Source organism: Haematobia irritans, chromosome 2, assembly GCF_050003625.1.
Source record: "Haematobia irritans isolate KBUSLIRL chromosome 2, ASM5000362v1, whole genome shotgun sequence".
Classification (NCBI taxonomy): Eukaryota; Metazoa; Arthropoda; class Insecta; order Diptera; family Muscidae; genus Haematobia; species Haematobia irritans.
In genome coordinates, this window is record NC_134398.1 from 72582202 (window position 1) to 72609360 (window position 27159).

The window sequence follows — 27159 nt, forward strand, 5'->3', positions numbered from 1 at the left end:
ATTGACGCCTTCAAAATATATATACACAAAGAAAATTTCATTAAATTTTTTTCTATGAGTGTATGTCTAAGGTGAAACGTAATATGTTTGAACAATATAAACAATATTTTGTTTGGACCAATCCTGAAAGTATTGTGGATAGGGAATGGTCTTACGCATAAAATTGGTGCGATTGTATATTTTGACTAACAATATGAAAAAGAAGTAACCGTGAAATAAAGTCAATTTTCAGTTAGAATAACGTACATACACGGACGAAAAAGACTGTTTTCATAGGTTTAGGTGTAAAAATTATATGTTTGGAACTAATATTGATAGCAAATTACTTTTAAGTGCAAGCTTATAATGTTCGTAAACTACATAAAGACATATATGTAACATATTATGTTTGGGACATAAATTTTTTAAATATAATATGTGTTGATGCAAACATACATTAATTTAGAAATTTCCTATTAACATATATGTGTTTGGATAGAGAAACCGAGATAGTATGGTGCAAGGAAAAAAATGGAAGTAAACAATTGCTGTCTTAAAAATATAAAATATAATTAAAAGTTTCTTCTATCATTGTATGCCTAAAGGTGAGTATTAAGTTAGAGTTTAGCCGATATAATATGTTTGAACAATACAAACAATATTTTGTTTGGACCAATCCTGAAAATATATATGCTTGAAGCAGAATGTGTTTGGGAGTATATGTTACAGAAGCGATTTTTTGAGGATGTAGTACCACGCTTTAAGAGTTAATTTTGCACATACTTTTCATAATAGAATTGCATTTGCACGATTTTTTCAGTTTGGTGAAAAGGGCTTTCTCATAACAAATCGGTGATTTTATTTAGTGTTTATATAATTTAATTTGATTTTAATGCTAACATTAATAAATATCACCTTTTAAGATAAAATCATGTTACAACATAATTTTAAATCACAATGCGCTTTAAAATGGTTCCATCCATTAAAGTGGATTATTCGACACTTCATTTCGCCACTTAGACAGCAATTCATCCATATCCCTTTTAGGTGGTAATTCCAATGTATTTGGTAATATGCCAAATGGACGTAGCGTGTAAATTAAGTAATCTAGAACATACATATAATCGGGATGGATGTAATGGAATGATATGGCATAATCTGAGCAGCATGTTAGACCCTAGAAAGAAATAAAAAGAAAATATTTTAAAATTAAAAAAAAAAAGTTTCCCGTAGTTTAATAAATAAACATAATTTTCCATATTAATTCAACTTGACATGAAACGGCGTACCTTCAATACGTTTCCGAATTGTTTACGATCTACTTTCAAATCGCCAAAATATTGACGAAATTTTTAAATTGTGTTGGAAATTATTGGAGAAAACGTTGAAAAATACCACCTATAATGTCAGCGAAAACACGTGTTTTCCTATACTACTTTGTGCAACGAAGTTCCTGGTCAATTGGTGGAATTAAAAAGATGTGAAAACTTTTGAACAATTTCCTGAAATTACTTCAAATAGTTATAATACAGTGCACTCGCGGTAACGTAAACTAATTAAAACCAAGAGAGTTCACGTTAGCGAACTTTGAATTACACAACATAGCCATATTCATGAGTTTTACACGTTCTAGCGTGATGGTCTTTTATTTTTGTTATTAGTAATATTAAAAACTTAAATTATAAATTCAATTTCATAAAAAATTAAGAACAAAATATCAGTGGGTATGAAATTATAAAGCAATTTAAATTAATATTAAAATTCATAAAAAAAAATAAACAAGATCACAAAAAATCCATAGGTTTATTTAGCATTGTGAATCTGCCTTTAAAGTCTTGTATTTCATCCTTGCCTAACACTTTATGACAAAAAAATGTTGTTCATCTTAGAGCTTTCAAGTTTGTTCACGTTACAGAGTAGTTAGTGTAGGAAAACGCGTGTTCACGTTAGGAGGTGTTCACTAGTGCATTGTAATTGTTGAGTCAAAATAAAGAAATTAAGTGCAATCTTTAAGGAAGTCATTAAATTAAGTGCAATCTTTGCTCTTGAAACATGGGGTGATCATATTCCTAAACTAGGTGTATACTAATACGTAGACTGCATGTATAGTAAAGAAATTTGATAAAAGTTTGTGGCACCAACATTCTGGAGGAATTCGATTTCTTGATGAAAAATATGCAGCACAATTTAGTGACAGTTTATCGAAAAAAGGAGGCTTGAAGTTTTCTCTAATTTTTTTTATATGGGGTTATAAAGTTCTATTGACATATTTATCTACTAATATTTCATTGATTTGCTCAATTCTATAATTGGAAGCCGTAAGATAGTTTATTTTTAATTGGTTTATAGTGAATGACAGCTTTGGCTTCTTTTGGATACTATTAACTTTTTTTTTGTAGAAAAGAAATAATTATACAAACCCCCTAGAAATTTCTATTAACTTTAAGTTAGATGTTGGGGTTAGGTTGAAAAATATGAAAAATAATCGCAACAATGTAAATTTTTCTCACATTGAAAACTGTTTGAGAAATTATTAAGTAGCGATGAATTTCAATCAAAGGATTACAGTTGAGAAATTTTTGTTAATGTGTTGAATTCTTTTGTTAAGGGTAGTGTCTGTTTTTTGTTGAGAACGCGATTTTCTCAACTTGAATATTATAATAGTCCTTTGAAAAATGATTTAATTTTATTGGGGAAGAACAAAATTCGCAGAACGAACGTAATATTTCGTACTTTTAAAGAAACGATTCATTGGTTGTAACACAATTACATATTTTGTTCTATAAGGAAAAAAAACGAGAATTCTTTCGATGTAGAACTGGCTTGAAATATGTACATATGCTCTAAAAGTTTCTGAGTATTTCAATTTGCTTCTGAGTTTATGGTAGCTATTATTTTTTTATGAAACCGTTCAAATCTGTGCACTTACATCTTCTGTCGCATAAAAAATGTAACGCCAATACCAATGGGATTTATCTTTCGGCTTTATATGACCATTGGGCGAAGATGGAAAAAATCGTCCTCGTAGCTGATCGTCACGGGAATCGCCGGCAACCACACCGACATTTTGCAGACAATATCCCATTTCTTTGTCTTCGGAACCACCTTTTCCTGTCCTACATATGGTGCTGTTGCTGTAGCCGAATTCCATAAAACGTTTAAGAGCTGCTCTACTAAGAACATAGCCAGCTCCTCCAGACATATAACCCTGGAATAGATTGAATAAAAATATTACAATAAATTTTTGATGTAAACCAAAAAATGTCGAACCTGTCGCACGTGAGGTTTAAACTTGCAGCCAAAATATACGGGAGCCTCGGTAGACATTGGATACAGGAAAAGCCTAAGATTTTCCACTATCACATAGCTTTTATAAAGGGAATCCAAAAGGTTAATAAATTTCGCCACAGATGGGTATCTCCAAAACTTACGTATCATCGTCAGCCTTCAAAAACCAATCATATTCATTTAAATAATTATCATAAATATATTTGAACGCCTCTCGTGTTTTATTCCACAGATTCCCTCTGCCTTCACCCACTGGCAGTTTTACAGCTCCTAAAGTGTCATCCTCTTCCGAACTCATAAACAGCAACTTATTACAACGTGATCCCCAGGTATTTTTTACGTGTATGGCTTTCTTCTGATGATTCGCTGGGCCTGTAAGTATCCAACACAGGACTCTCACCTCTTTATACAACTGGTCGGCCACAGTGGTATTGAGTTCAGATAGATTTGTAAAATTTCCATCCTCTATGTCGCCGGTATTGTTTGATGGTAGAACCGCATTTTCATCTGGCCAAGCATTGTTTGACCAGATATCCTGATTTCTGGTTGATGTTCCAAAATTGGGTATTTCATACCGCGATGTGTCAGTCACTTGGGAAAATGTGAAACCAATGACTATGCCAATCATTAAGGTAATGAAGAGTTTAAGGGTTGAGGCATTATTTTGGTTTATCATTCCGAATGATTTCCTCCGATGGATGATGCTTTTAAATTACAGTGTCTATGCATAAAACTTTGCCTCATGCTGCAGGTGTTATTCTGAAAAATAAAATGAGATGTTTCATTTTGGCAAAAAAGGAAACGAAGACATAAATTATAGTAAAGCTGTACATACATTTACACCCAGAAAAAAGTGCCTTCGAAACTAAAGGAAAAAAATTTCATCAATATAGTTTATCCATTTTATTTCCATTAAGGTAAATTTTTGTGAAAAATAATAAAATTTACTCGTTTCAGTAAAAAAATCCTAAACTGTAAGCAGTTAGGAATAGTTCATTAACTAGAATAAGGCATGGAATTTTACTCATACTATTTTCTTCGCTGGGTATAAGAATTTACTACTGAAAAAGAAAATTTTATTCACCGATAACAAAGCATTCGTAAAAATAAACAAAAACCGAACTAAAACCAAGTTTCCTCAAAATTAGTAAAATTTCTTATAAAATGATAATTGCGACTTCCTTTATAATAGAAAGTTTTTTATACATACGAACAACACTTGGCATAGAAAAATATTTTAGTTCATTCGTACTAAGAAGTATGCAATCCTTTCAAAACTTAAGGAAACACACTTGTTAGAATATAGGAAATTTTCCTAAATTTCTATTGTCTACCTGTAATCGATACCTGTCATCGTAATCGATGTGTTTGCGCGTGGGTGTAATCGATATATTTGCGCGTCGGTTGTTTTTTAGTTGGAATCGCGTTGTTTTGGTATACGGAGAGATTGTTAAAAAATAATATGGTAAAATAATATAATAAATAACAAATAAAATATATAAAATATTTGTTATTTTAAATTAGTGAGAAAAATTTTCGTTTTTTTAAATAAATCTATCAATGTTCGTGATAGTGTATAAAGAAAGAAAACGCCAGCAGAATAACAACCCTTTCATTTGTCTTCAATTATCAGGTAATATTCAGTGACGCTAACCTTTTGCAACAAAAATGTTTTATGATTTTTTATATTTGTAGGTATTGAAATTGTAAAAGGAGGACAAAATCGTTAGGCAGCAACTTATTAAAAGTGAAAAGTACAAGAAGAAGAAAAAGTGAGTTTTACAGTTGATAATATCACACGGAATTGGAAATAGTGGAATAATAAACTAATATTTCAAAGAGATTCGATGCTGTTGATTCTTAATAAATATATTCAATATATTAATAAAACATGTCTTTTATTGAAGATAAAATTGCTTATAGAAATAAATAAAATTGTATTTAAAAACGAAGGTAAGCAGTTCTAATTATGGAGTAAAAGTTTTACCACAAATGTGTAAGATTTGTCGAAATGAATGAAAAAATTTCAATAAAATCATTCCATATATGAATTCAAATTAGTTAAATTTTTTCATTCTGTAGTATAGTGGTATATAAATATAGGAAAATGTTAACTAATATATGGAATGCATTATTCCTAATTTCCACGAAAATCACATCGTTCAAACAAATAAAAATGTCTTTGGCGCTATACGAAGTTCAACTTTCTTCACAATGAGTTCATTTTAACTTAAAGAAGGGGTCACTTTTTTCTGGGTGTAGTCAACGCATTTAAGTTTTCAACTCAAAAAACAGTGGTTAATAAAATTACATAAGGAAACAAGCATGAAGAAAGGATACAATTATGCTACACATACGTATTTCAATTTAGATTTTTGAATACATGTTACTAGGAAACAAATTTGAATTTAGTTTTTTCCTAATTTTCTAAATTCATGTGCCATCAGAGTCTTTAAAAACGTGTTAACTCATATTTTTGAACGCTTTTTAGCTTTGTGGTCAAGATACAAAAAATCAACCAATCAATAAAGATAAAGACGATTTCATTAATTTTTAAGATATTTTTTCAGAATTATTAAAGCCAAGTCGACCTTAGTCCAACAAAGTTTTTTCATTCAAAAAAGATGGCGCTAATGGCAAATGAACTTTATTTTAGTTCATGAAGACTAGTTGATATTAGTTAAAATTTGCCCAATGTGAGCAAATGTTAACTAACTAAAAATAACAAAAAAAAGTTGTATACACATATAGTGAACAATTTTAATAAATAATAAATCAGTTTATATTTTCCTAAAATGGGAGAAGTTTTCTTAAATTGAATTCATAAGTCTCTCAAATAAGTAAATTTTACTCAAATTGTACCTGTCATGTTGGGTTAACTTTGTTTTGGGTGTTCATGTAAAGATTTTTTATCTCGAATAATTTAACTGTAAGGATATTTTTGCAATCTACTGAATTTTTAGACAAAAATGTGGGAATAATAAAAGGAAAAAGGCAAAATTTTTAGGATTTGAATCAGCGACATATGGGTGGATACTAAAAGTAGAATAAACTTATGGTATATAGTTTTTCGTTCGTTCTTAAAGAAAGTTAATTGACTATTAACAATTAGAAAAGGACCTTAAGCCGAAATAAGAAATAAATAAATGTTGCAAAGTTCTAGTTCAAAAGTGTATTTTCTTTAAAATAAATTAAATTAAATGAGCGGAAGGATGTTCATCAACCGATTTTCTTCCATTTTTAATAATTTTTTGAGCCAGAAAGATACATGGCTATACACACTCAAAAAAAAGTGAACTCTCTATTTCACTAAAGCCAATTTAACTTTATTTTAGTTCATGGAATTATTATGTTTCGAGAAAGTTTGCTTTACTCTAATAATTTTTTGCATACGTTAGTCAAATGAACTAAAAAACGGGAAAAAATTATACATAATTTATGCAAAAAAATTTACTAAATTCGTACTTGTCACAAAATAGTTCATTATTTCTTTAATTTTGTAAATTTTACCAAAAATGCGTCCATCATAAACTTCGTATGTCACTAAAGACATTCTTGCATTTTTGAACTTTGTGATATCGGCGTGATGCTAGCGATTGTAACTCTGTTTAGTTAAAATTTTCTAAAAATATTCAAAATTTTCTAAAATAAACAAAAGTTTTCTACCTGGTGGGTTCACTGTTTTTTCATTGCAGATGATATCAGAACTATTTTGTACGATCGTTTTGAAGACATCCTACAAATTTTATTTTTAATCATCTTGATTTGCATGCACGTACATCTTTATTTACGGTTCCTGTTTACACACAAAAAAATATTTTTTGTCTTCAATCACGAAATCAACGTAATTAAAAAAGTAATTGAAAGTCAATTAATTTATTGATTCATTGATATTATTAAGTTTTGTAATTGATTTTTGTTTCAATTAAAAAAATGTTGAATTAATTAAAATTTTAATTGAATATTTTTTAAAACTCAAGACTTTAATTGAAACAATTTTCGCGAAATTTTTCTAGAAAAAATTGGGATTAGAATTTGTAAACAAGGCCATAAGATGTCAAAGATGGGCACGTTGTTGCTAAAATTTACAAATGTTATAAAAAAAACAAAAATAATAAAGAAGAAAACTTTGCCATACTGGGAAATTTTGAAGTAAAACATAGTAATTTTCATGAACTAAAATTGGCGTCAGTGTCGTCTTTTGAATGTATGAATTTACTATAATTTTTTTTTAAATTCTATTCCGCACAAATAATTTTATATTTTGAGCGATAGAGTTGAAGCCTAAAAGTATGCTTGCTGTTTAAAACGCATTTGGGTTGCGTACAGAAACATAAACGCCATAAGAAGAGATGTCCAAGAAAGTAGATAGTAATGGTAATCATTTTCGAATTTCGAAAATTTCAAAGTTTTGCTGGATTGTGCTAGGTTTGTGCCGATTTGTGCTGCAATTTGTTCTTTAAATTTTTATCAAATAACCGATATATTTGGGAAAAAACTTTTTTGATCAAAATTTTTGCCAGAATCGCAATTTTCGAAAATCGAAATTTTGATAGTTGTGCTGAGTTGTACTAGCCGAGTACATTATTGTGCCGATTAAATAAAAATTCTATCTATTATAGTTTTCGAGATATTCGGAAATTTCGAAAAATTTCCAGAATCGCATTTTCGAATTTCGAAATTTTTAATATTGTATCAAACTGTTGTCACCTTGTGCTTATTTGTGCCGTTGAGATCACCTTTCCATCTCAAGCCGTTTCGGAGAAAAAGCCAAATTATTTTTTAAAAAAGTTCCAAAATATTAAACGCCAAAATTTTAAATTTTGAATTTTGAAAAAGGGCATTTTTGGTCCAATTTGTGCTGGGTTAGAACAGATTTGTGCCGTTTGAATCAACGTTCTATCTCAAACCATTTTGGGGATGTTCGCAAAAACTTTTTTAAAAAGTGCCAATTTATGATTGAAAATAGTCAAAATTTAAACTGAATATTGTGTCTATTTGTGCTAGCTTAGTACTCACTTCTGCCGTTTAAATCAACTTTCTGTCTCAAGCCGTTTTAAAGATATTCGCAAAAAAGTTTTTAAAAAAGTGCCAATTTATTATTGAAAATTAAATTTTGGAATTTGGAAAATTTGAATGTTGTGCCAATTTGTGCTAGGTTACTACTCATTTGTGGCGTTTGAATCTAATTTCTATCTCAAGCCGTTTTAAAGATATTCGCAAATACTTTTTTTTAAAAAAGTGCCAATTTATTATTGAAAATTAAATTTTGGAATTTCGAAAAATTGAATGTTGTGGCAATTTGTGCAAGGTTAGTACTCATTTGAATCATTTCTATCTCAAGCCGTTTTAAAGATATTCGCAAATATGTCGACTTACATCGCTAGTCAAAGGCTTAAGGACAGGGTTTCGGAATACACATTTCTCTATTAATTATTCAAAAAAAGTGCAGCGTATGATATAAAAATATCCGATTTGGTTTTGGAATATAAAGTGATTTACGGCTAAACCTAACTATTGTTATACCAAACATTTGCCATGATTGTTGCAAACTTTTTGTTTTTATGAATATGTTCTTCGGAGAAAAACGAAAATTTTAAATACCGTTTTAATTTTTTTGTAGGTAGCAGATTTCGTCCAAAGCACATGCAATTTGGTTCCAGTACTCGTATGTTTGGTTTTGGGTCAGAATTATTAATTTGATAGACATCTGACCCTATATAGCTCTCATACCAATTTTTGGATCTACATGAACAAAGTTCACAAATTTACGCTGCTTTACTTGAAGTTATGCAAAGACAAACAGTAGAGTTATATATTATCAGGTTTGGTTCAAATCGTATGTTATGTGTATCTCTTATTAAATACATAAAGGGGACACAATCTTGGATTGTACACCCAGAAAAAAGTGACCCCTTCTTTAAATTAAAATGAACTCATTGTGAAGAAAGTTGAACTTCGTATAGCGCCAAAGACATTTTTATTTGTTTGAACGATGTGATTTTCGTAGAAATTAGGAATAATGTATTCCATATATTAGTTAACATTTTCCTATATTTATATACCACTATACTACAGAATGAAAAAATTTAACTAATTTCAATTCATATATGGAATGATTTTATTGAAATTTTTTCATTCATTTCGACAAATCTTACACATTTGTGGTAAAACTTTTACTTCATAATTAGAACTGCTTACCTTCGTTTTTAAATACAATTTTATTTATTTCTAAAAGCAACTTTATCTTCAATAAAAGACATGTTTTATTAATATATTGAATATATTTATTAAGAATCAACAGCATCGAATCTCTTTGAAATATTAGTTTATTATTCCACTATTTCCAATTTCCGTGTGGTATTATCAACTGTAAAACGCACTTTTTCTTCTTCTTGTACTTTTCACTTTTAATAAGTTGCTGCCTTACGATTTTGTCCTCCTTCTACAATTTCAATACCTACAAATATAAAAAATCATAAAACATTTTTGTTGCAAAAGGTTAGCGTCACTGAATATTAACTGATAATTGAAGATTCCAAAATGAAGACAAATGAAAGGGTTGTTATTCTGCTGGTGTTTCTTTCTTTATACACTATCACGAACATTGATAGATTTATTTTTAAAAAGGAAAATTTTTCTCACTAATTTAAAATAACAAATATTTTATATATTGTATTTGTTATTTATTATATTATTTTACCATATTATTTTTTAACAATCTCTCCGTATACCAAAACAACGCGATTCCAACTAGAAAAAAAACCGACGCGCAAACATATCGATTACACCCACGCGCAAACACATCGATTACGATGACAGGTATCGATTACAGGTAGACAACAGAAATTTAGGAAAATTTCCTATATTCTAACAAGTGTGTTTCCTTAAGTTTTGAAAGGAATTCATACTTCTTAGTACGAATGAACTAAAATATTTTTCTATGCCAAGTGTTGTTCGTATGTATGAAAAACTTTCTATTATAAAGGAAGTCGCAATTATCATTTTATAAAAAATTTTACTAATTTTGAGGAAACTTGGTTTTAGTTCGGTTTTTGTTTATTTTTACGAATGCTTTGTTATCGGTGAATAAAATTTTCTTTTTCAGTAGTAAATTCTTATACCCAGCGAAGAAAATAGTATAAGTAAAATTCCATGCCTTATTCTAGTTAATGAACTATTCCTAACTGCTAACAGTTTAGGATTTTTTTTACTGAAACGAGTAAATTTTATTATTTTTCACAAAAATTTACCTTGATGGAAATAAAATGGATAAACTATATTCATGAAATTTTTTTTTCCTTTAGTTTCGAAGGCACTTTTTTCTGGGTGTAGTTATAGTTTGATAAGTAAAATTAATGACACAATTTTCTTATCATTTCCATGACATTTTTACGAAAATTTGTCTAACTACAGGGTGCATTCAATAGTATAAAACTCTTCGTTGTCTATTTTAGTATTAGAAATCCCTTACTTTATTATGCATAACAAGACAGTAAAATTAAAGTCAATCTGCACCGATTACAATATACCCTTCACTTCACTCCACGACAGCATATTCTTTTTATATACAAAACGGTAACAGTGTTAAAAATGGCTATGGTGATGCTAGTGAGTGTTTGAGGAAACTCAAGCACGACCTTGATCGTGTGTTTCGATGTGCAAGGGCCAATGCACTATGGTCGGGAGGACCCAATTTTTTGGCCAAAAATCTAAATTCTAAATTTATTACTGTCATACGATAATAAATACTTTCAGATGCCAAAAAAATAGTTTGTTAAAATATACGTCAAAAACCCGTTATTCGCCAGGGCTGACAACATGTGCAATTTTCTGTATTTTAACTATAACACGTGTTGTGATTTTTAACATATCAAGAACATTTTTCAAAGTAAAGTGAAAATATATTATAAATAGTTTTAATATGGAAATGAAAGATGATGGTAAGTACTTTATTTATCAAAAAAAAACAAAATGTGAAAATGTTAATGTGATATGAAATAATAGTGATATTATATGACCTCAAATTAAAAGTATATATGGCCGTAAGTTCGGCCAGGCCGAATCTTATGTACCCTCCACCATGGATTGCGTAGAAACTTCTACGAAAGACTGTCATCCACAATCGAATTACTTGGTTTGTGGTATCTTAAAACTTCTTAACATCGTTTTCTAAATTGTGAGTTAGTCCCTACGTGGTATATATTAAACAAAAAACAAGTATATACGGCCGTAAGTTCGGCCAGGCCGAAGCTTATGTACCCTCCATCATGGATTGCGTAGAAACTTCTTCTAAACACTGCCATCCACAATCGAATTACTTAAGTTGCGGTAACCCTTGCCGATGGCAAGGTATCTTAAAACCTCCTAACACCATCTTCTAAATTGTATGTAAGTCCATACGTGATATATATTAAATCAAAAAAGATCGATCCAATACGTATATAATTCAGTTTAACGAAGTAGACATAAAATTTTGACAAAATTTTCTACAGAAATAAAATTTTAACAAACTTTTCTATAGAAATAAAATTTTCACAAAATTTTCTATAGAAATAAAAATTTTGACAAAATTTTCTATAGAAACAAAATTTTGACAAAAATTTCTACAGAAATAAAATTTTAACAAAATTTTCTATAGAAATAAACTTTTGACAACATTTTCTATAGAAATAAAATCTTGGTAGATTATTTTTGGCTCGGGTGGCAACCATGATTATGAACCGAATAAAATTTGAACCAAATTTTCTATGGAAATAAAATTTTGACCAAATTTTCTATAGAAATAAAATTTTGACAATGATGAAAACTTTATTATGAACCGAACAAAATTTTAACAAAATTTTCTCTAGCAATAAAATTTTGACAAAATTTTCTATAGAAATAAAATTTTGACAAAATTTTCTATAGAAATAAAATTTTGGTAGATTATTTTTGGCTCTAGTGGCAACCATGATTATGAACCGATATGGACCAATTTTTGAGTGATAGGACCAATTTTGGTATGGTTGTTAGCGACCATATACTAACACCACGTTCCTAATTTGAACCGGATCGGATGAATTTTGCTCCTCCAAGAGGCTCCGGAGGTCAAATCTGGAGAACGTTTTACATGGGGGCTATATATTATTATGGACCGATATGGACCAATTATGGCACGGTTGTTAAAGATCATATACTAACACCATGTTCCAAATTACAACCGGATTGGATGAACTTTGCTTCTCTTGGAGACTTCGCAAGCCAAATCTGCGGACCGGTTTTTATCGGGGCTATATATAATTATGAACCGATGTGGACCAATTTTTGCATAGTTGTTAGAGACTGTATACCAATATCATGTACCAAATTTCAGGCGGATCGGATGAAATTTGCTTATCTTTGAGGCTCCGCAACCCAAATCTGGGGATCGGTTTATATGGGCGCTATATATAATTATGGACCGATGTGGACCAATTTTTGCACGGTTGTTAGAGACCATATACCAATACCATGTACCAAATTTCAGCCGGATCGGATGCAATTTGCTTCTCTTTGAGGCTTCCCAAGCCGAATCTGGAGATCGGTTTATATGGGGTCTGTATATAACTATGGAGCGATGTGGACCAATTTTTGCATTGTTGTTAGAGACCATATACCAACATCATGTACCAAATTTCAGCCGCATCGGATGAAATTTGCTTCTCTTTGAGGCTCCACAAGCCAAATCTGGGGATCGGTTTATATGGGAGCTATATATAATTATGGACCGAAGTGGACCAATTTTTGCATGATTATTAGAGACCATATACCAACACCATGTACCAAATTTCAGCCGGATCGGATGAAATTTGCTTCTCTTTTAGGCTCCGCAAGCCAAATCTGGGGATCGGTTTATATGGGGGCTATATATAATTATGGACCGATGTGGACCAATTGTTGCGTGGATGTTTGAGACCATATACCAACACCATGTACCAAATTTCAGCCGGATCGGATGAAATTTGCTTCTCTTTTAGGCTCCACAAGCCAAATCTGGGGATCGGTTTATATGGGGAGCTTGTTTCGTTCGGAAGTTAGCGTGATTTCGATTTATATGGGGGCTATAATAATTGTGGGCCGATATGGGCCAATTTTTGCATGGTTGTTGGTGACCATATACTAACACCATGTACCAAATTTCAGCCGAATTGGACGAAATTTGCTTCTCTTAGAGGCTCCGCAAGCCAAATTTGGGGGGTCCGTTTATATGGGGGCTATACGTAAAAGTGGACCGATATGGCCCATTTGCAATACCATCCGACCTACATCAATAACAACTACTTGTGCCAAGCTTCAAGTCGATAGCTTGTTTCGTTCGGAAGTTAGCGTGATTTCAACAGACGGACGGACGGACGGACTGAGAATTTCACAACGACCCAGAATATATATACTTTATGGGGTCTTAGTGCAATATTTCGATGTGTTATAAAACGGAGTAACAAAGTTAAAAAACCCCCATCCTATGGTGGAGGGTATAAAAATCAAAAATGTTCGTAAAATTAAATGGAATACAACTTAAAAATTCCAACTTATTCCAACTTGGTTTTAAAACAGTGTGATTCTAGAACAACTCCCGTTTTAAATTCCGCTTTTACCGCCTTCTTTTATCTGCTTTTTGAAGAATAAATGCGTTTTCATTTTAGGCTGTTTTTGTTTCAAGAACCGGGATTTGCTCTATGTTTGGTTGAATTCACACCGAAAAGAAGAAAAATTTGATAACGGTTTTAACCATATTGCAAAAAAACTATGAAAATCTTAGCATTTCAGCGGAATATATTAACTATATTAAAATAAAAGTGCGAAGTTATTGTGTAAAATTGGATCAAAATTTTAGATCTATTTAGATCTTATTGCGATTTTAACAAGGCTAAGGATATCTTAAGAAGGAATATGCCAGCAAAATTTTTACCGTATACATCTACTGGCATTGTAGATAATGTTATAGGAACTATGCAAGATGCTATGTACAAATCGACTGTTATGGTAAATGCTAAGAAAGATATTCGTTTTGATATGTCCCCTTGGATTAATGATGATTTGGAAAGGCTTATTCACTTGAAAGATAAATTATTGAATAGAAGACGGAAAGATAATAAGAAAGGGAATATAGATGAACAGCTGAGAAGGATAAGCTGGATCATACGTTTTTCAACGAAATTCTGCAGGAGTAATTTTTACAAAATGGCTTTAGATAAGGTGGCTTTAGATAAGGTAAGGGATGATACTAGGAAGTCTTGGAGATTCATTAATGAAGCAATGCGTAGAAATAGAGGTATTTGACTTGCATGAAGAAGAATCATTGGTTCAACAGATGGCAAATAGTCAAATAGTCAGACGGCCAGATGACTCAATAAACTTTTTGGGACGCTTACGCGTAGTAGGGAACATTTTTGTCTACAGAATATTGAATTGGGAACTGTAAGAGATGCGATTTTAGGAATGAATGTGAACAAAAGCTCTGGGAGCGATAACATTTCGCCGAAATTTTTGAAAAGATATGTCGATGAGATTGCTCCTGCTATAAAAGAAATTATAAACAAGATTATTAATACTTCGGGGTATCCAGTGTGTCTGAAGATGCACAAGATAATACCTATACCAAAGAAAACGAATGCATGCAATATAGATAATTTTAGGCCGATATCGATTCTCTCATCTGTTGATAAAATATTTGAGAAAATACTATTTGATCGGCTTTCGATCAATATTATCGGCTTTCGATCAATATTAATGAGGTAAAAAGAAAAATAGCGCCTGCAATTGGTATATTGTATAAGCTTAGATGGAAGCTGGATCAGAAGTCGAAATTGGTTATATATCACTCTCTAATTGAGTCACAAGTAAGGTATATGGTGGCCGTATATGCTGCAAATAAAAATTGCAATGCTTTAAACTCTCTTCAAAATTTACAAACAGAGCTTTGAAGATTGTTTATAACTTGCCACGGAATTTTTCGACAAGTCGATTATACATGGATGTTACAAAAAATGTTTTAACAATAAATAAATGCGATATATACAAACCAAGAATTGAAAGAAATCAAATGAATTTCAATACAAGAAACAAAACGAATTACCAAATGAAGTTATATATATATAATATATATATATATATATATATATATATATATATATATATATATATATATATATATATATATATATATATATATATATATATATATATATATATATATATATATATATATATATATATATATATATATATATATATATATATATATATATATATATATATATATATATATATATATATATATATATATAACTTCATTTGGTAATTCGTTTTGTTTCTTGTATTGAAATTCATTTGATTTCTTTCAATTCTTGGTTTGTATATATCGCATTTATTTATTGTTAAAACATTTTTTGTAACATCCATGTATAATCGACTTGTCGGAAAATTCCGTGGCAAGTTATAAACAATCTTCAAAGCTCTGTTTGTAAATTTTGAAGATATATATATATATATATATATATATATATATATATATATATATATATATATATATATATATATATATATATATATATATATATATATATATATATATATATATATATATATATATATATATATATATATATATATATATATATATATATATATATATATATATATATATATATATATATTATATATATATATATATATATATATATATATATATATATATATATATTATATATATATATATATATATATATATATATATATATATATATTATATATATAATATATATATATATATATATATATATTATATATAAAGATATAAAAATATGAAAGCAGTAGCAGGCGGGTCCAAAAATGGATTAGTCTTAAAGGTTTAGTCCTTTTGAATCAATGTATAGAACATTTTGTGTGTGATCAACAACCGCTTAAGCGCTATGATTTTTGGCCCAAAAATTCGGGCCGCCAGACCATAGTGCAATGGTCTGCTACTAAATCCACAAAAGTTTAAATGTTGGATTATACACAAGAATAGAAGGTTCTCTTTGTCGAATGCTAATATTCTGATAAATGGTCAGAAAATCGATGTAGTCACCAGGTCTTGTATCCGAATGGCAGTTCTTTATTGGCACAATACGTCTCTGGAACACTCTACCACCCGATATATAACGCATCATCTCTTAAAAAGAATATTCAAAATTTATTTCACAATTAGAATATCTAATATTAAAGTTTTGCTTGTTGATATAATATTGATTCACAATTTCAATCATCAAGAAAGCAATTATTTGAATATTAAAATTAGTTTTCTATACTTTTTTCCTATTAATATTTATTTTTATTTTATTTATTTAAATTTTTATTTATTTTCTTTTTATCTTCAAAATTTAATTATTATTTTATATATTTATATTAAGTCGGAGATATTTTAACATTTATAATCCTGCACTGTAAGATTTTAATCTGGTTGTGTAGATACTCAATAAAAATGAAATGAATATGTGGCCAATTTGTTTTTGTCATTTTCGGACACTTTTCTTTGTATTCTTGTTCGACAAATTGAATTTGTTTCTGGTTTTTGATTCAATCGATATTTACCCTCAAACTATAATATATAATTAATAAATTGTTAATATGAAGATACAGTTTATTTGGTAAGTTTAAATTGATTAGGAAAGAGTATAAGGAAGATAGTTCTCTCGCAGCAGTGCAGCGACACCGAAAAAATATCACCAAAATTTCCAATTAAAATTTTAATTAAATCTTAAACAACATTCAATAAAAAATTTAATAGATATGTGAGTGAACTTATATTAAATTAAATTGTATTAATTATTATTATTATTATTATTATTATTTTTTTTGATTGAATAAAGTGATTGATACCACCATTTCTGTGATTGAAGACATTTCAAAAACTATCGATGCAAAAAGGGCAAATTTTATAAAAATCATGTTTTTCAGTGACCCTTTTCCGCCGGAAAATTAGAAACCATCGGTCCGCTTTCTCTTCACGGTCGTATAGATGATATTCTATGGTAAGTAATAAGACCAACTGGAAGAAAAAAAGGCGGAAAATGACAAAGTTATAAGCAATTGAGTGAACAAATCCGATTGCAAATATGAGCAACTCACTCGGCCACACAAAAAAACATTTTTGTGTGGGTGAGTGCTCATATTTGCAAGATTTGACATCGTATTTGTTCACTCAATTGCTTATAACATTGCCATTTTTCGGTCCTTTTTCTTCAAGTTGGTCTTATTACTTACCATAGAGTATCATCTATACGACCATGAAGAGAAACCGGAACGATGGTTTCTACTCTTCCGGCGGAAAAGGGTCACTAAAAACATGATTTTTTTTTTTTTTTTGAAATTGGCATCGATAGTTTTTCAACCAGTTAACTTATCACAGATCCAATTATACAGGATTATTCGTCATCTCAATACCTCCCAACAAAAACTAGGTAACTACAACTCATTACAATTTGCATTACCAGCAGTAAAAGTCTCATTACACGGTGCATTACATTGCGATGAATTATAATGACTAACTTATAATGACAATAATAAATACTTCACATTAATTTGTGATGATTATTCTCAAAATGTAATGCAGTTGACCGATAATGGCTTAATAAAATGGAATAAATTATGGCATAATTAACTATAAACATAAACAGAATTGAGCATTAACTTAAAAAATTAAAAAAAAAATGTAATTAAACGTTGATTCTGAAGATTTTTCCATGCATTTCATAATAATGGTAATTTAAGTGAATGTAGGTAGTAATCACGAATTTAACTCACTAGTTGTTTTAGTAAGTTTTCTAGTTTAATAATGGAATTAATTTGTGTTTAATGTTGCAATTCATTCTGAGTTATATGTATATCCAAATTTATATCTCTCCTAACGGATTCGTTATAAACGGCATTATGCATTGTATTCTTTTTATTATTTTCATAAGGTTTAACATACACTGAAAGAAAATATTGTGAAGCCAAAGTTTTTTTTTTGCGAGTTTTGCTTAGCATAGAATACGCATAACGTTATTTGCCTTGTCCAAGAGTGGATAAACTTACAGTTCATTCGACTTAAAAATGGGTATAATTACATGAAAAATAATTTTGCTGAAAAAAATCCGAAAGATTCAAATTCGTCTCCTAGTATCTGTTCAATTCTCCGTTTCTTTGGCTCGTAATCAATACCAAATTAATTAGTGTAAAGACAAAATCCTTGGAACCGGAAAAGCTTTTTTTCACCGTAGAGAACTACGTTTTATACTATTAAAAAGCTATCCTTGTATGTACGTATGTGTATACAATGTTCATTTAATTTAATTTACTTTTTAAGTTCCTATTCAAGTAGTGTCCATCTTACATCATTGATCCATTAGAATCGGTGACAGAAGTATTTATTTTCGAGATTTGGTTACCTGAGGAAATAAGTAGTTCTTTTACAAACAACTTTTTTTAATAGGTAAAAAACTCAGGGGTATGTAAACTTATGTGAGACTGTGTATTTCTAACTCGAGATATAATTTGTTTAGTGAAAAAAGAGCGAAAAACTAAAAATAACGGGATATCTCAAAAACTGTTCCATAAAACATTGTTTAAAATTTTTTCGAATTCAGCAGATCAAAATACATAAAAAGTAACCTATCATCAAATTTACATTTGCAGTGTAAACTAGTGTAATTTTATTGGTTACTTTTCACTTAAAAATAAATTGTATGGGGTGGTATTTCCAAATTCTAGTTGGGTAAATAAATGGGCTGCTATAAAATATTGATATTTCCGAAATGTAAAGAATCGTATGATTAGACCTGATCGTATGATTATCAAAACATTTGTAACTAGCGAGCACCCTGTAATATTCACTTCTTTAAGGGCTTTTTTATATTTTTTACATGGAATAGTTATAAGGACCTATTAGAGGATAGAATCAACGTACAAAAACGACTCTTTAGGAATATCGTTAAGTTAGTTGCCTAATTTGGTCATAATTTGGTGGCCATTCGCCGGTATAATAAGTTTGTGCATTTGTATGTAACGCCAAGAAGGAAAAGTCTAAGTTTTCGAATAATTCTATCAAATGGCCGGCAATAAGTATAAACAACATATTAAAGAGACAAAATATCGATGATTTTAAAGTTGGGGTATCACAATAACGAATTTCGGAAGAGAAGAAGGGTCACAAATCACCTGCGTTTCGAGTTAAACAGTGGATGCACCAAAACTGTGCATTGAGGTATAAGAAAATCTAAGACTATCCCAAAAGAAGACCCTATAATCAAAAAAACTATATACCAATTAACTCAAATGTCATCTAAATAAGTCAAAAATTAAAATCAACTGGATATATCAACCATAGCGATCAGATGTAGATTTTTAAAAGTCGGGGTGCGATTATACAAAAATGTCAAAAACCACTTATTTCAAAGAAAAATAGGTTAACGCGCCTTCAATGTTCACAAAAATACCTTAAATGGCTTTATGGGCAGTGGAAATGTGTTATATATTCCGACGACTCAAAGTTTAACTTGCATTGATCGGATGGTAGAAATTTAGTACGAAGGCTGAGAAGAAAGTCTTTACTCAAGAAAAACAAAAATTCCGTCAGTCATGGTGGGGGCAATATTATGGTCTGAGGGTGTTTTTCTGGAAAAGTTATTATCCCGATTTATAGAGTCGAGGGTATTACGCTGCCGGAAGTTTACAAAAACATTTTGTCCCATGTGACAAAATGTGCCATTTTGGAAATGCGTCTGCATGGATATAGGATATCATTGACCATTTAATCGTAACCAATGGCAAGAAGTTGCGCAGAAGTAATCAAACGACATGGCTATAGTTTGAACTATTTACATTTATCGTTAAAAGTTACAAAAACTTTAATTATTTTATTTTTTTCATGTTAGCCTGATACCGAAACAGGCAATTGACGTCCAAATGCATTATATCTAATTATACAATTATTCTTCGAGCTTTACGGACAGATATCGATTAAGGAACACGGTTAATAGAGCCATTGAAAAGAAAACGCCAGATACCAATCTATACACGCCTGGACTGTACATGTTTCGGTTCGGGCGAATGAACCTTTCCACAGCCTTTTAGTATAGATCTGGCTGGGAGAGATAACTCAATTTTGGGCCCTTTATGCTAACTCCTTATGAAGAAAACATTTGGGAAATTTCCTCTTACAAATTGAATCATCTTTTCTCCCACTGTACATCATCTTTTCATATAACTTACAAGTCCCTTAATCTTATTTTTATTTCGTTTTGTTATATGGTAATGCAACAACACGAAATTTATTTCTAGAAAGCTAATTTGTTAGAATTCACCTAAGTAGTGAATAGCCGAACAATGCTTATTGTTTCTACAGTCAACTACCACAACATGTGATAACTTACAGAAACTGGTTTTCAGGATACAACAACAATTCTAACGCGTACATTAGTCGTGTTTTTCCTAGTTTTACGACGGGCTCATCGTTGCTTATTATATTTCATGTTAGCCTGATACCGAAACAGGCAATTGACGTCCAAATGCATTATATCTAATTATACAATTATTCTTCGAGCTTTATGGACAGATATAGATTAAGGAACATGGTTAATAGAGCCATTGAAAATAAAACGCCAGATACAAATCTATACACGCCTGGACTGTACATGTTTCGGTTCGGGCGAATGAACCTTTCCACAGCCTTTAGTATAGATCTGGCTGGGAGAAATTTCCTGTTACAAATTAATTATTCCTCTTACAAATTAATTATTTTTAAAAATATGTGACACTTAGTATTAATTGTAAATGTTTTGAACAGGTGACAACTCTATTTTTTAAAGAATTTTTTAAATGATCAAAAAGTCTTTGTTGTTAGTTCGTTTATTCCCTTAAATCTCTAAAATTAACATAATAAGTAACAATATTGTATTAAAAGTTTGGTTTTAATATTTTTATTTTCATTAAAATTATGGTTTATTTTGAACGGGGAATGTGGATGCAAATGATTTGAACAGCACTGTACATGTTAAAACATATTTGGGATATAACATTTTTTAAATGTAATATGTGTGGATGCAAACATATATTAGTTTAGAAAATGCCTATAAACATATATCTGCTTAGAAAGAGAGAGCAGAGAGTGTAAAGAAAAACTAATAATGTCGAATGACAGGGATAACGAAAGATATCAACACAGTGATGCTAAAAGTCCAACATGAAGAAATATGTAAAACGTAAAAGTTCGTGATTGTTTGAGGACTTTTATATTTTGTTTATAAATTAATGTGGAGTATAACCTTCAAATAAATTATAAACATATAATCGCGTCTCTAACGTGTACTCCCAAAACCATTCTCGTTCAAGCATATATATTTTCAGAATTTGTCAAAACAAAATATTGTTTGTATAGTTCAAACATATTATGTTTCCCTTTGGGCATATGTATTTTTAAGGCGCCAATTAATTACTACCGTCTTTTTACTTGTAGCCAAATCAAAAAAACATACTTGTGTTGGATTACAAAAAAAATATGTTTATATTCCGAACATATTATACCGAAACATATGAAAAGCAGTCTTTTTCGTACTTGTACACAGAAAAAAAATTTATTTGTCTTCAATAACAAAATTAATTGATCTAATTATTTTTTAATTGAAATGTCTACAATCACAGAAATGATAGTATCAAACACCATATTCAATCAAAAAAATTAATTTATATAATTAATTTTTGTGAGTGAACCTATTAAACTTTTGATGGAATGTTATTTAAGATTTTATTAAAATTATAATTGGAAATTTTGGTGATATTATTTCTGTGTAGAAACCATGTTAGCTGGACTGCTGCGAGAGAACTATCTTCCTTATACTCTTTCCTAATCAATTTAAACTTACCAAATAAACTGCACGATATATATTGTCCCAAAAACATTATATTAATTCATGAACATTATATGCTTGCCCTTACAAATAATCTGCTAAAAACTTTAGTTCCAATTTTTATACCGAAACATATGTAAGCCTTTTCGTCCGTGTACAAAGCAAAAAAGCGTTAAAAGTGGGAAATTTTTCCAATACTTTAATTTAAAGACGTTTCTTTAATTGAAACAAAGCATAATTTCTACATTGCTTGTTATGTTCGAATATTCACATCTGTTCTATCACCATTTCTTTACAATTTTTTATATCGGTTAAATCGAGATTTAAAATAACAAAAGTTGAACTTGAAAATAATTATGTTATAATTAGAGCATAATTAGGATAATCATAATCATATCTTGTTTTACAAAAATTTCGCAGTTAGACGCTAACACATTTCTCTCTAATTAATTGTAGGGGATCGGCATCATGATTAACACATACCGTTGAATTAGTCGTAGCTGCTGTGCGCAGACTCAAAACACTTTTGGTTGGAACGACACTAACAGGCATTCGCAAGTAAAATCTTGAATATTTGATTGATTTTTATTTCTAAATAAAGTTGATTATTAATTTCATTTGACACAGTTACGCAGATATCAGGTGTATTTCATGTTTTCTTTTTTTCTTGGACTAATGAACAAAACAACTTGCTACTGTCCAAATATTCGTCGTAATGGATTAAGAATCATACACAAAATACAGCAAATTTATTAGTCGACACACTCGGCGGTATGGATGCGAGTAGCCAGCCAAACAAACTATGGCCCGAGACCAATCGAGTTATTTTCTTTATTGCCACTAAGAAGAAGACGAAGAACAAAAAATAAAAAGAATCACCGCGCACCGTCCGACGTAACGTACCCTCTTATGGCTCACTGCATACTTAACTGCTTGTCACTGTTTAAAAGTCATCGTTCAGAGGCGATGACGGTTATAATATCTGCTGAGTGTTGTTTTTGTCTTATAGGTAATTCTGCTGCCCCGTCTGCCCGTCGTTGAAGCAGTTGATGTTGTTGTTATTGTTGGTGAATATAGGTATTTTTGGGGAGGAGAGATAACTTAAGCACTCCAAACATACATCCGATCATACATATACACAAATATATTTTTATACAACAATTTGTATATATTTTATACGCTAATAATGCGCCAACGAGGAAAAAACATAAGCTCGGCACCTTGTTTCGATGGACGGACATAAAGAAACTCATATGAAACGGCAAGAAACGTCATACAAACAAACCAATAATACAATGCGCGAACGATGAAGGCGATAAGTTTATGTATAAACCGGCAGACAGACATACTCACATGACATACAAATAAACATGGACGATCCCCTCTGTGCATATAACAACATTCCTATGAATAACGATTCATGCTCATTAAATATTCGTAAATTGTACGCATGCGTACACTATAGTAGTTCTTCCACACCGTGATGTGCTGCATAGCAGTACAATACCATACTCCCATCTCAAAGCAAAACATCAGTAACGTGTTTAAGCAAAGCAAAGTTTTAAGTATGTTGACATATCGTTCCAAAATCAATAGCACATGTGTATGAAAAGCACAATAAAATCCAACATGATCAATATATTCGGCCCTTTACTCAAGTAGAATGGAGAACATGCGCAGTTTGTTACAGAGAGCAAAACGAGTCCATGCAAGCACTTTATCTCATACTCATCATGAATCATCGGTTTTTTTTCTCGGTTACATCACGCATGTTTTCAAGTGCAAATACAGTGAAAACTCTCAAAAGTGGACACCCACGGTCGCCTAAATCTTGTCCGCATTTGGAAGTGTCCATTTATGAGAGGTTAATTTTAATGTGATAATATAACAAACGTCAGACGAAAATTGTCGACTTTTGAGATGTGTCCGCTTTTCAGAGTGTCCAATTTTTAGAGTTTTTTTTTTTTATCGATAAATATTGTGGGAGCTAAAAATTATCTGGAGGGCTTCGCCACCAGCACCTGCACCCAGAAAAAGTGACCCCTTCTTTAAGTTAAAATGAACTAATTGTGAAGAAAGTTGAACTTCGTATAGCGCCAAAGACATTTTTATTTTTTTGAACGATGTGATTTTCGTTGAAATTAGGTAGAATGCATTCCATATATTAGTTAACATTTTCCTATATTTATGCACCCTTATACTACAGAATGAAAAAATTCAACTGAATTGAATTCATATATGGAATAATTTTATTGAACTTTTTTCATTCATTGGGACAAATCTTACATATTTGTGGTAAACTTTTTACTTCAAACTTAGAACTGCTTACCTTCGTTTTTAAATACAATTTTATTTATTTATATAATTTTTTCTCACTAATTTAAAATAACAAATATTTTATATATTTTATTTGTTATTTATTATATTATTTTACTATATTATTTTTTAACAATGCCTCCGTATACCATAACAACGCGATTCCAACTAAAAAAACAACCCAGGCGCAAACATATCGATTACATCGATGACAGGTATATATTACACACTGAAAAAACAGTGAACCCTTTTCCATTGCAAAATGAACTAAACTGTAGTAATATTGACCATGATTTAGCCCTTAAGATTTTTTTCAACTTGTCTAGTTTATAATTCACTTAAATTGTAGTTCATCTATAACATTGTATTATAGTTCATTTTTACAACACCATAAGATTTATATACCCCTACCAAGTTAAGAAGTCAGTATTATTTTGGTTTACTTGCTTATTTTTAGGGAAACCTGATAATACAAATTGGTTATCAGTCTCTTTAAAACCTCGACGACTAAACTATTTTTAAATCAATCATTCCACAGTACAGAGAAATTAAATAATTAAAGGAACAACAAACCGTTTTACTATTATGAAAATTTCCATACGTTAAAATTAAACTTTCTTTAAGCAAAAGTACTTTATTACAAAAACTTATAATGCAAGTTCTTAACCCTGGAAAGTCATCCTTATTTTTTGTACACAAACGTCATCCTTCGTCATTTTGACTACGGCTTATTTCAAGACGCTATAATTTACATCGTAAGCAAAAATAACAACAAAAATTCACTTTATTTTCTTACTCAATTTGTTTTTAATTAGTATAAAACAAAAATTTATACATTTGTTGAATTAGTATAACTTAAATTTATCATTTCCCAATCGACTAAAATGCATTTTAAACCGAAAATGAAATTTCGCGTCGTCATTTTGACGAAGGATGACTGTCCAGGGTTAATACAATGTTTTTGTGAATAAAAATTATGACCACGTGGAACAAGAAAGTAGTTCATTTGAACTCGCTGCTGGGACATTTTGACTTATCCGTTTTTTATTAATCGTAGGTAAATTTTGCATATATCTTGCTGAAAAAATGGAAGCAATAATGAAAATTGTTAATTGTAATAAAATATAATTTTTTAATTCTTTATTTTAGCTTGTAACTACCATATGTGGGGGCATTTTATCAAATGGTGTAAGGAATTCAACTTTTATTTGGAAATCGTATCTCATAAAATTTGTACCTGAAACAATTAGAGAAATAATAAAGTATTCTATATAAACTCATAAAACTGTATTGTTATCGATGTGAAGGATATAATAAAATATATATTCTAGTTGAAAGAAAGCCAAACTTTTAATATAAAACATACCAATTCTCTATTAAATTGTACGCTGAGGGGAAATATAAAAAGTTGTCCAAATTTATTTGGGCTACTCTGAAATTAAATTTTTATTTTTTACATTAAATAAAATTATTAAATAGGTTTCCAAAAAATCTAATGAAAAAAATAATATTATGCATAAAAAAACAAATATTCTGGTTAAAAGAAAGTTAAAGAATCCTTACCAATTCACTATTAAATTACAAGCAAAGGAGTACTAAAATTTTTTTCAAATTTTTAAGGGGTTATTCTGAAATTAAATATTTGTTTTTTTTACATTAAAAATATTACATTGGTTTCCAAAAAAATTGATTAAAGAAATACTAAAATAAGGTATTAAAAACCTGTAATTATGATGATAAAAAGGTCATAAAAACGTAAATATTCTAGTTGAAAGAAAGCCAAATTATAAAAGAAAACTTACCAATTCTCTATTTTTTAAATTTGTTCGCACCCAAAGAAAAACATTAAACTGGTTTCCAAAAGAATTAATTAACAAATAATAATATACATAAAAATATTATTTTTAAAAGAAAACCATATTAAAAAAACAATACTTACCAATTTATGACTAAACTATACGCTGAGATATAACAAACATTTTCCAAATTCATCTGGAATTGAATATTAATTGTTTACATTGAATAATAAAAATTTCAATATTCTTTCAATTTCAACATATTTTCCAAAATATTGTTCATAACTTTTCTCTAAACTACCGATAAAATATTAATAACTTTCATTTAAAAGATTTAATAAACAAACACCAATATATGTCTCAAAATTCCAAAATATTCCATGCCTTTATATTCCCCTGTTGCATACTAAAAGATGCAACAGCCCACGCCAACGCCAACTATACAACTGAAGCATGCCAAACAAAACCAAGCAAAGCCAAAACATTCCTACAACAACAAAAACACATTTGCCTTTATTGAAAACAACACCTCATTCAGCCAAATAAACCATCCACGAATAACAAACACACACACAAACCACTAAATGAACAAAAATAAAAACAACCCCACGCTCATGTATACACAACAAAACTCAAGTAACATCATCTCTACATTAATCACATTCCACTATGCCGATAAAGATCTCTGTACTATGCATTAGTTCATCGCACCTGCTCACAACTTACTCTAAGAATAATATTTGTAAAGGCACACCAGTTTATGAACGATGAAACGTTTAACTTAAAATTTGCAAAAACTTCATGAAATGTTATTTACCATTTTTGACGAAAATGTCTATAAATTTAATTACATGTGAACTAAAAATATTTCATTGGGTAATTTTCTACCAACA

General features: G+C 29.9%; 1 protein-coding gene across 1 annotated transcript; it reads right to left on the reverse strand.

Annotated features, from left to right (window-relative positions):
- Positions 1–814: 814 nt before the first annotated feature.
- On the reverse strand, positions 815–23087 carry LOC142225497 (glycoprotein-N-acetylgalactosamine 3-beta-galactosyltransferase 1-like). Its single transcript, XM_075295281.1, has 5 exons — positions 22638–23087; positions 3411–4026; positions 3250–3346; positions 2909–3187; positions 815–1156 (listed from the first exon to the last, which is right to left on the reverse strand). Exons 2-5 carry the CDS (start codon positions 3941–3943, stop codon positions 962–964), a joined length of 1104 nt encoding a protein of 367 aa, XP_075151396.1. The 5' UTR covers positions 3944–4026; positions 22638–23087; the 3' UTR covers positions 815–961.
- Between the last annotated feature and the right edge of the window lie 4072 nt (positions 23088–27159).

Excerpts from the sequence above, each read along its gene's own strand:
- LOC142225497 (XM_075295281.1), bottom strand. The coding sequence starts at position 3,943 with ATGATAAACCAAAATAATGCCTCAACCCTTAAACTCTTCATTACCTTA. Across the intron at positions 3,347-3,410 it reads TTGAAGGCTGACGATGATAC|CTATGTGATAGTGGAAAATC; the intron begins GTAAGTTTTGGA and ends CCTTTATAAAAG. Across the intron at positions 1,157-2,908 it reads TTTTTTATGCGACAGAAGAT|GGTCTAACATGCTGCTCAGA; the intron begins GTAAGTGCACAG and ends ATTTCTTTCTAG.